The sequence below is a fragment of the Mytilus trossulus genome, chromosome 7, assembly GCF_036588685.1.
Source record: "Mytilus trossulus isolate FHL-02 chromosome 7, PNRI_Mtr1.1.1.hap1, whole genome shotgun sequence".
NCBI lineage: Eukaryota > Metazoa > Mollusca > Bivalvia > Mytilida > Mytilidae > Mytilus > Mytilus trossulus.
Window position 1 is genome coordinate 38,517,473 of NC_086379.1, and position 10,782 is coordinate 38,528,254.

Below are 10,782 nucleotides of genomic sequence, written 5' to 3' on the forward strand. Positions count from 1 at the left end.
ATATATTCACATCAAGAAGAAAAAAAAAAGTGTATGAAAAATGAATGAAAAGTTCAACATTTTGACTCCTGAGTAAAGTATTCATTCAAAATCAAATGTTCGATGTATTCAAGAGTGTCACTATGATTAATGATGCTAAGGTTGAGGTAACTTGTTTGTAAATAAAAATTATGAATGAATTTTACTTTTGAGATCTGAAAGGGGTGGGTGGTAGGGTGATAACTTAATGTAACCACAAACATCCTGAACCAATCGTACGATTTATATCAGCATATCGCCTGATATACCAGGTAACAATTAGTATTAGGTGGAATCATTGATTACAAGACAGATTAAATATGTTTGACAAATAAAAAAGTTGCGTTAAAGGGATTTTAGATTATAGATATTGGAAAATCTTTAATCCTCAGACGAAATAAGTTAGACGCCAAGTTTGTTTATAGGTAGGACAACAGTATTAGGTAGAATAATGACCATTTCAATTGTTATTAAAGGATTAATAGGTACATTTTGTGTCAATAATTCTGTCCTAGTTGAATAATGGAGACTATTTTTTGATTTTCGCGTTCTTTATTTTAGCGCAAATTAAAAAAAAACGTTTCAATATAATAATCTTTGTTTTTTGTTTGAATTCACCTTTGTTTTATATATTTAACTAACAAAACAAGTATTATGTTATCAGAAAATTCTATCTGCCCTGTGAGATATGTTTTGGTATAAAAATAAAAATTGTACTTTAAAAGTGAAATTTGATCCCAGGAACCAGCTTATTTACTTGTTAGAACCAGACATATTACATAATTTATTCTTTGATCTTAATTATCTACAAGGCAGACTTTACAGGAATTTTATTGAAAATAATTAAGGTATACACTTCATTGTGCCAAAGGGAGATAAATCTTAATTTGGGGTTAATATTTAGATTTGAATCACTCAGCCTATAGTGATATTTCATGGTGGGTTTAGTGATTATGTTATGGTAGAGGAATAAGCAAATATTTTCTTTTTACCAAATCTGGGTATCAATCGATAGAAAAAGTGATACAGGTACGTGGTTGAACTTTTGAATTGCGTTCAGTAAAATATGATATGATTGAAAGGAGGAAATAATTGTTCTTATTTTCATATCGAAAGATAAAAAAGTATTAAGAACTTTAATAATTACAGACATGGATGAAAGGGATGTCCATTATGCAAAGGCTTTTTTCCAGGTTAGATTATTCCCCTTGCCAAATGTCTTACGTCTGTTGTAACAGGTGACCAGTCAATCACCGCTAATCAATTTGTTATTTTATGTACATAGGTAAATTGATATCAGATGATATATGTTTTATCTCAAGAAAAAGCAAAGTAGAAAAACATTTATTATTTGTATAGGGGCAATATAAACTTAAAACCTCTTGAATTGAAGGATATAATTATCCAAAACATATGATAAAGTGTAATTCTGAAAGTTTACTCTAAATGAGACACTAACACAATGATAATGGGCCAGAAGTAAAAGAAAATTTCGCATTACTTTTTCAAAATGGTCACAAAATTTCAAATTTGAAATTTCTTTAATGAAAAATACATGAAAATATTTATACTACCCATAACACTTAGGTATTGGAAATATCATGAACAGAAGATTATATAATTTAGTCAAATACAAACTTATAGCCCCATCAAAGTATCATACTTTACATAAATTTAAAAAAAAAAACCAAAAAATGATCAAAAAAGACTATTTTTTTACAAGAGTTATCTCCCCTACCAATGTTAATTTCCATAGCATAGGAAATTAAAAATGCTGATTTGATGTTTTCCTCAAGTTAGATGGTATGGCCGGGACTTTTTCTGTGTAAATAAAGGGCATTAATGCTATAGATTAGAACTAAAACATTTTATGTTGCAATTAGTTAAATCTTAGTTTGACTGGACTAGGGTGCTGCATATTGACTATGGATTAACTTTGAATCCAGAAGTGAATCAACACCCCTTCATTTGAGGTCACAGTCAATCATGCTATTGAAATTGCCTCAGATCACCAGTTTAATTTCAAGCAAATTTAAAAGAATGTAGGTTTCATAATTTTTTGGTGAAAATTTATTCCAGTTGAAATTTGGAAAGAAGCTTCTTCATGATCTTGAGATAGTGTGAAATTATCAGAGGCGAATAAAATTTGGTTGCTTATATAGGGAATCACTGAAGCTTGACTGGAGTGGGTCCCCTCTTAGGTCAGTCAGTGGGCCCCCCACTTATGAAATTTTCTAGATCTGCCACTGATTATTGTTTTTGGGGAATGATGAATTAAAGTGGAGAATGGGGAGAGGAAAAAGGTCCCATCAAATTTATATTAAAATTTCTTTCATTTTGAAAGTGGAATAAATGGGTTACTTGGCTACTGCACTTTGTAACATCTGTCATTCCATGTTCTCTGTGATAAGTATTTTAAGTATTATAGTCTTTTGTAATTTTCAAGTTAAACTTGACAGTGTTGATTCTATTTATAAGTAGTAAAGTTTATGATCTTTCTATAGAACATCCAGGATAAGAATCAATGTTGTGTTACTGGTTAGTGTTCCTACACGAAAGATAATCGTTGGAATGTGCATGTTTTAAGAGCTAGAGCATGTTTTTGTAGCTCAAGTGATTTTACGTGTGGAATATATAATGATTGTAAGTAGTTTATGATGTTTTGTTTTCTGCTAGATTAACTTCTGCCATATACATGTATGCATTCTCTATAGCTTTTGAAAAAAGGGGGAGAAATTTAGGTTATAAATTTAACCAGTAAAAAGTAATATTAAATGCTGTATCATAAACTAGGTTAAAAGGTTCTTTTGTAAATCTCATCTCAGAAAATTGTCCCTAGAAGGAGCTCTCTAACTTTGGAGGTTGAAAGGTTGACCAGCTGAATGTGTAGTTTAGGCAGATTTGATGGTTTCTAGAAAAAAAACTCCCCAATTTATTTGTGGTAAAGCTTGACTCTTTTGTTCTCTATGATACATTCAGTTTTTGTCTGAAATATCACGAACATATTTAATATAATGCATAAACCATCTTACCAGACTTCATTATGTAAACAAAGTTCTAAGAAAGTTAACAAGTGCTATACATATCTTGTAAACAAACTTTAATGTGTGTTTGAAGAGGATTTTTTTTAAATATGATCAGCCACATGTTAATTTTGCCAAATAAAACATATTAAATGAAGATGAAAAGCTAACAAATGGTCCACATGCATTTTATATCACATTTTTTTACATTTGTAAACAGAACATTAGCTAAGAAATGAGAAAATATCAAATCAGAAAAATATTTTCATAAAGTTGAAGATGAAAAAGATATAGTTTACATACCCGTAGCCAGGGTTCTTTTGGGGGTTTGGACGAACCTCCCCTTGAAAACAAATAAGCACTGTTAAAGTCAATGCTCTGTTGGAATTGTAACTGTGATTGAGTCGAATTTGTGAATCTAACGAACTCCACCCTCCCTTGGAAATTCCTGGCTACTGGTCTGGTTTAATATGGATATCAAGTCTTACACATTTCACAATATTTACTATAAAAAAAAATTAAAAGATCTGAAGGTGAGGGGTTGTGAATATCATCTACAAATTCAAAGGAAAAAAAAGCAGTAATTTATTCTTAATGTTATGTCAGTTTTATGTTTAAAAGTAATTGCAAGGCATGCTATTAAAGTGTTTTGACCTAATTATTATACAGATGAGTGGGCGTTTTAATGCTACTTGATTAACCCCTTGATTACTGAGAATTTTAACTAAAATAAAATCAGAAAAGTCAGATAGGAAAATAGATTACTGGTATTAGCCTACACTTTTTCCTTTGTTATATTTGTCTGGTTGACCTTATAAGCAAATAAGTAAAAAGGATACCAGTTGGTAAGATTATTAGTTTACTGATTCCATTTAGGTTTTGTAAGTTGATTCAATTGTTTGTAAACTGATTCAATTGTTTGTTAACTGATTCCATTGTTTTTGATTCATTTGTTTGCAAACTGATTCATTTGGTTTTGTAACTGAATTATTTGTTTGTTAAGAGATTCATTTGGTTTTATAACTGATTCATTTGGTTTTATAACTGAATTATTTGGTTTTATAACTGAATTATTTGGTTTTATAACTGAATTATTTGGTTTTATAACTGAATTATTTGTTTTTAACTGATTCATTTGGTTTTATAACTGAAGTATTTGTTTGTAACTGATTCATTGGGTTTTATAACTGATTCATTGGTTTTGTAACTGAATTATTTGGTTTTGTAACTGATTCATTTGGTTTTATAACTGATTCATTTGGTTTTATAACTGATTCATTTGGTTTTGTAACTGATTCATTGGTTTTGTAACTGAATTATTTGGTTTTGTAACTGATTCATTTGGTTTTATAACTGATTCATTTGGTTTTGTAACTGATTCATTGGTTTTGTAACTGAATTATTTGGTTTTGTAACTGATTCATTTGGTTTTATAACTGATTCATTTGGTTTTGTAACTGATTCATTTGGTTTTGTAACTGATTCATTGGTTTTGTAACTGAATTATTTGGTTTTGTAACTGATTCATTTCGTTTTGTAACTGATTCATTTGGTTTTGTAACTGATTTATTTGGTTTTGTAGCTGAATTATTTGGTTTTGTAACTAAATTATTTGTTGTAAACTGATTGATTTGGTTTTCATAAATGAATTAATTGTTTTTTGGCAAATTTATTTTTGTTGGAGATCGATATACTGAGCTGAATTTATTAGCGTACAGCATTTTTCAATGAATTCAAAATACTTATTCAATTAATTTTTAATCAATTATTTTTTTAATTTCCTATTGCTTTAAATTAAGTAGCTCAATGTTTAGTATTTTTATTTAAAAGAAAATTTAAGAATATAATTTTAAGAAAGGGGGAGGTCTTTTAAGTTTAAATACCCCAAACAGGCTAAATTAATAGATTGCAATAATTTTAGCAGTTACACTTAGTTTTTTGGGAAGTATCAAGTACTTATAAAAGAAGATGTTCATCAAATCTTATTTCTGAATCAATGGGAGAATTCCAAATCAGAAATTATCTACTTGATTTCAGAGTAGGCACTTGATGTTTATTCGTCATTAGATTGATTTGATGATACAAAATGTCGAATTAGCTGTATTATATAAGTTTGAGTCCATCAGATAAAACCCATACAACTTTATAGTCTACACCCAGTTTGAAAGTACCATAAAGTTTTATGGACAATCAAAAAGTTTGAAAGTACCATTTAGCAGCAGTGGCGGATTTAGGGGGAGGGTTCCTGGGGTTGGAACCTCCATGTTTTGGGGAAATCAATGCATTTGAATGGGGACATAAGTTGGAACCCCCCTTTGTCCTGGGTTGGGACCCCCCCCCCCCCTTTTTTTAAATGGCTGGATCTGCCCCTAATTTAGTTTCATGTGGACTTATACCATCAACAAATATAGAAAGGGGCATAACTCATCAATAATACCTGGCTTATTATTTTGTATACCATAGGCTTGTTTCCTCTACAAAAGACTCAGTAGTGATCCAGAAAAGATAAAAAATAAAAAGCCAAATAAATGATGAAGTGGAAAAGCATAAAGGACCAAAAATTCTGAAAGGTTTTGCCAAATAGGCTGAGCTATCTATTCCTGGGGTCAAAAGTATTTTAGTGTTCCTTTAAGTTCCTTTTTAGCTCACCTGGCCCACAGGGCCAAGTGTGCTTTTCTCATCAAATTGGTAATTTTAAGGAAATTTTGCTGTTTTTGGTTATTATCTTGAATAATTTTATAGATAGAGATAAACTGTAAACAGCAATAATGTTCAGCAAAATAAGACTTACAAATAAGTCAACATGACCGAAATGGTCAAATGACCCCTTTAGGAGTTATTGCCCTTTATAGTCAATTTTTAACCATTTTTCGTAAATCTTAGTAATCTGTTACAAAAATCTTCTCCTCTGAAACTACTGGGCCAAATTAAACCAAATTTGGCCACAATCATCATTGGGGTATCTTGTTTTAAAATTGTGTCAGGTGACCCGGTCAACCAACCAAAATGGCCACCATGGCTAAAAATAGAACATAGGGGTAAAATGCAGTTTTTGGCTTATAACTCAAAAACAAAAGCATTGAGCAAAACTGGCATGGGGTTAAATTGTTTATCAGGTCAAGATCTATCTGCCCTGAAAATTTCAGACAAATTGATAGTCAATTTTTAACAATTTTCATAAAATTTGTAAACTTTTACTAACACTTTCAACTGAAACTACTGGGCCAATCATTATAGATGGGGATATATGTACGCAGCAAGAATGTTCAGTAAAGTTCGATCTACAAACACATCACCATCACCAAAACACAATTTTGTCACGAATCCATCTGTGTCCTTTGTTGAATATTCACATATACCAAGGTGAGCGACACAGGCTCTTTAGAGCCTCTAGTTTTTTTAACTTGAAGAATTTTTTATGTTCTTGGCAATTTTTCCAAACAAGAATAAACCAAGTGCAGTAGGTTTGTTCAACAGGTTTCTTCAAATTTTTATCAGATGCCAAATCTTTCATCGCTGATTAACAAATCTCTGTCAGTATAAAAATTAAGTTTTGAAGATTTAGACAGGAAAAAACTCATCAAAGATATTCCTGGCTTATAAGAGATAGAGCAGGTTTTTAGTTCCTGTATAAACATCCTAATTATATAAGATAAACAAGCACAGCCTTTGAAGACATGGAAAGCTTTGTTGTTAAGTCTAAAACACCAAGTCAAGTCTTGTGTGTGAAGTATTATGTCATAGATTTAAATCATTGCGCAACTTAAAGTGCAGTGCGTTAGCTTTGTTTTTAAAATGTTATCGTTTCATGTAATCATGACTTTGATATCATCTATCTATAAAAATTGTAACACTGGCGGTGAAAAACAGAATTTGTTTTGAATGGTAAATTGATTTGCTAATATTGCAAATCTCTTGAGATCGTAATAGAAACATATGCTAAACGAACATGAAATGTGTTATGAAAAAATCTAGTACATTCAAATTAACTATATATTTTATGACTCATTTGTGGGATTATATCTACAGATTTTAAATGGGTAAGGACTGTTAATATTGACTGTTAAGATGAACATTATCTTAATTTTATTGCTTTTGAAAAGTATTATGTATTACTTTAATATTTTAATATGCATTTTTTTTATGTTGTTTTATGTAATTTATTTACCTATTTCTTTGGAAGTAATGTTTTCATTTGAAATCCAGTTTGTTTACCTTATTGGAGTTTCTTTGCAGTATACTTTCATTCTTTTCTTACATAAAGGGGATGTGCTTATTTCTCAAACACTGCTGTTTTTGTATTTTTTCCAACTTCCCAATTTTATTTTTTTTCCATGCAAGATTTCAAATTCTTATCCCCATTATCCAACACTAAAAATGTATGTCATCCCCTTCTTACTCTTACATGACTGTTTGAATACTGGCCTGCGTTCAATATTGTAGCTGCTACATAGATTTTGACTATTGAACATGTAGCTATAGACTATAGCTACTACATAGATATTGATAGCAGCTACGTACTTCAAGCTGCTTTGATATTGAACTCACACCTGTAGATCTATTGGATCAAATTTTTTTTGGATGTATACATTAATGATCATTAATTCAATAAGCTTTCTGAGACAATAAAAAGATCATTTCTCTATCTTATTCAGTTCTTCATTTCCCCTTTTGTTGAAATAAAACTATAATTTTGGTCATTCAGGTGGTCAACCGCTCAGGCACTTGTCTCAGAAAATAAATTCCTATATACCTTAATATTTTTTTGAGACAAGTGCTTATGGTCTACTGTTAGGATTCTTCTACTCACTGCTGGGACCTATATGTAATGCTTCACTGATTGTTTTTTCTGAATTTTGATTAGATTACAATTCCATGAGTTTTGAGAGAGACAAAAAATACTTTGAGTTTTTTGAAAGCATTGCCATTGTCATGGAAAAAAATTATATTTCTTATGCATTTTTTTTCCTTTACTTTATTCTACAAAATGAAATGTCTGAAATTACAATGTGTAAAACAGGAATACTTATATTATTCTTTAACCTTTCATTTGAATTATAAAATATTTGTATGTATATCTATGTTATATCTACCATGATAATAAAGACTTTTTGTGGAAAATTTGTTAAAATGATTATATTCTAGAAATGGACTTCTGGTGTAACTCATGTATCTTCTTCTCATGGGATTTCATGCTTTTAAATATGCATTGTGACGTTACAATTTCCTTTGAAAATTAAAAGCATGCATAGTACTAATTCATATGACGTAGGAAAAACATGATCTGACCATATGTCATTGTTTCTTATGTCATACCATTCCTCTGAAATCAAACAGTTGTCTAGGTTGTTTCCTTAATCACTGTAGATAATAGATCTGAATTTTTGTACAATAGTGCTTATGACTAACATATGGTTCGATGTTTTGTTTGGACTTGCAAATTACATAAGAATTGTACCTGCATGTCTAATTGTTTTGTTGAAATGTGACTTGGATGCAGATTTGTCTCATTGGCACTCATACCACATCTTCTTATACACAATGTATCTATGTATATCTGAAGCTGAATTTTAGAAAGTGTATCTGTGGTTGATCAAGGGAAGGGTGTGGAGAGTATATTCCCACTATTCATGACCAAACAAAATCTCCTGTTTCTCACAATTGATATGATAAAATTGTCCCTCCCCCCCAAAAAAAATTCATTATTTATCAACTAATTTCTTGAATTACATCCTTCCCCCTCCTGTAATAAATCCTGGATCCGCCCTGGTGTATAATGATAAGTTCTAACTTTTTAAGACAACACTATCTTCAAGAAAAGTTAGAAGTTGTTTTAATTCTGTTATATTTTAGTCCTTTGATGGTTAAACCCTATCCTTCCTTTATGCCAGGATGACTTTGGTGAACCTAGGCAAAATAAAATAGCAAACCTAATATGTTTTGAGATTTTATCTGTAAAATATATGGGCGAAATCATTTCAGGCAGGATGTTAAAATTAATCATCAATTTTTCTTTTATTTCAGACTTTACAATGGTACATGTATATAAAAGATGATTGTGAAGATATTAAAAGACGAGTTAAATATCTACAGCTTATGAGATGAAGTTAATGCCAAGATTTCTACTTCTGCTATTTTTGCTATCAGCACTGACCATGTTATTTGTTGCCAAGTGTGGCCTACATATTGACCTAGAATCGAGTCAAACTGGTCTGCCAATACCTGACCACGATCATATCAAATCTAGGGGATTATTTAGTGACATTATAGACGAAACTGAAAAAAAGTACCAAAATAAAATTGATGAACTTCAAGAAAAAATAACTGCATTGGAAAAATCTATCAAAGATCAAACTACAAAAATGCAAAATGTCTCAAGTCCGAAACCTAGTCCGTCCGAAATAATAATTGAAGGTGTTAGCGATGTGACCTTTAATCAGGTGAATGTTTCAAATGAAATGCAACAGTATTTTGAAGGAAAATTAAAAGCAGCTGAGATTTTACATGGCGTTGAAATGAAATCAGAATATGAAATAACAGCATTTAATAGATTTACTATAAACCGTATTTATCTTGTTGACCCAGGATTAGGAAAAAGGGTCGTGGAAAAACCCATAGGTCTAAAAAGGAGGGATTTACATGAAGTCTTGACATTTGCTATAAATATTTTAAACAAACAGAGACCAATGGAGTCTAAACAATTTAGCTTTAGTGATTTTGTTGAGGGTATTTATAGGACACATTCGACCTCAGGGACTCATTATGAGTTATTTTTCCGAAATTTAGATTTTTTGACTGATAAAAGTAGATATACAAAAGTTGTTATAATGAGACCATTTGGACCACTGTTTTCGGTTTCCACAACGCAAGTTAATACTGGACAAGAATGGATAAATTTAATTTTGCCGCTTAAAAATCGCCTAGATTCTTTTATGCAATTCATGACAAGATTTGAAGAAACAGTTATTGCAAAAGATAAAAGAGTTTTCTTAACTGTTGTATATTTTGGGAATGAAGGATTAATGGGAGCTAAAAATATCATGTCTGCGACAGCAAAAAAAACAGGATATAAACATTTACGACTGGTAAATTTAAATGAAGATTTCTCCAGAGGTCGGGGATTGCAAGTTGGTGTTCAGAACTGGAAGAATGGGGATGTAATATTATTCCTTTGTGATGTTGACATTGTTTTCTCATTAGAATTTTTAGAACGTTGCCGTCTCAACACAGAAAGAACAAAAAAAGTTTATTACCCAATTGTGTTCAGTCTATATAACCCAAAAGTAGTTTACACATTGCAGGGATATCCTATTCCACAAGAAAAAGACCAACTTGTTATTTCAAAACAAACTGGATTTTGGCGAGATTTCGGTTATGGAATGACTTGCCAGTATAGATCTGATTTTCTCACGACCAAAGGATTTGATGAAACTTTTAATGGATGGGGTGGTGAAGATGTCGCCTTATATAAAAAATATGTCCGCAGCCACTACATGGTAATGCGAGCCACAGATCCAGGCATTTTCCATTTGTGGCATGAAAAATATTGTGACCCTAAGTTGCCTACGGAACATTATGAGGGATGTATTAGATCAAAAGCATTATCAGAAGCATCACATCCGCAGCTTGGATTTTTAGTATTTCAAGATGAAATGAAAAATCGACAAAACCAATCTAATTTATCTCTCAGGAATAATAATCCAACAGTGAGAAGGTGACCAACAAAATAAAGTTGTTTTTT

General features: G+C 31.0%; 1 protein-coding gene across 5 annotated transcripts in view; it reads left to right on the forward strand.

The window, feature by feature from the left end:
• LOC134725044 (chondroitin sulfate N-acetylgalactosaminyltransferase 2-like) overlaps positions 1 to 10,782 on the forward strand; it is a 46,392-nt gene extending 35,610 nt beyond the window's left edge. For 4 of the 5 annotated variants that reach the window (XM_063588535.1, XM_063588537.1, XM_063588534.1 and 1 more), the window contains one exon: positions 9,066 to 10,782. In XM_063588535.1, the coding sequence (XP_063444605.1) occupies positions 9,143 to 10,759 (1,617 nt within the window). In that variant the 5' untranslated portion in view covers positions 9,066 to 9,142 and the 3' untranslated portion in view covers positions 10,760 to 10,782. Of the gene's footprint in view, positions 1 to 6,768; positions 7,082 to 9,065 lie in introns of those variants that run through there. The other variant, XM_063588539.1, reaches the window with a different exon arrangement.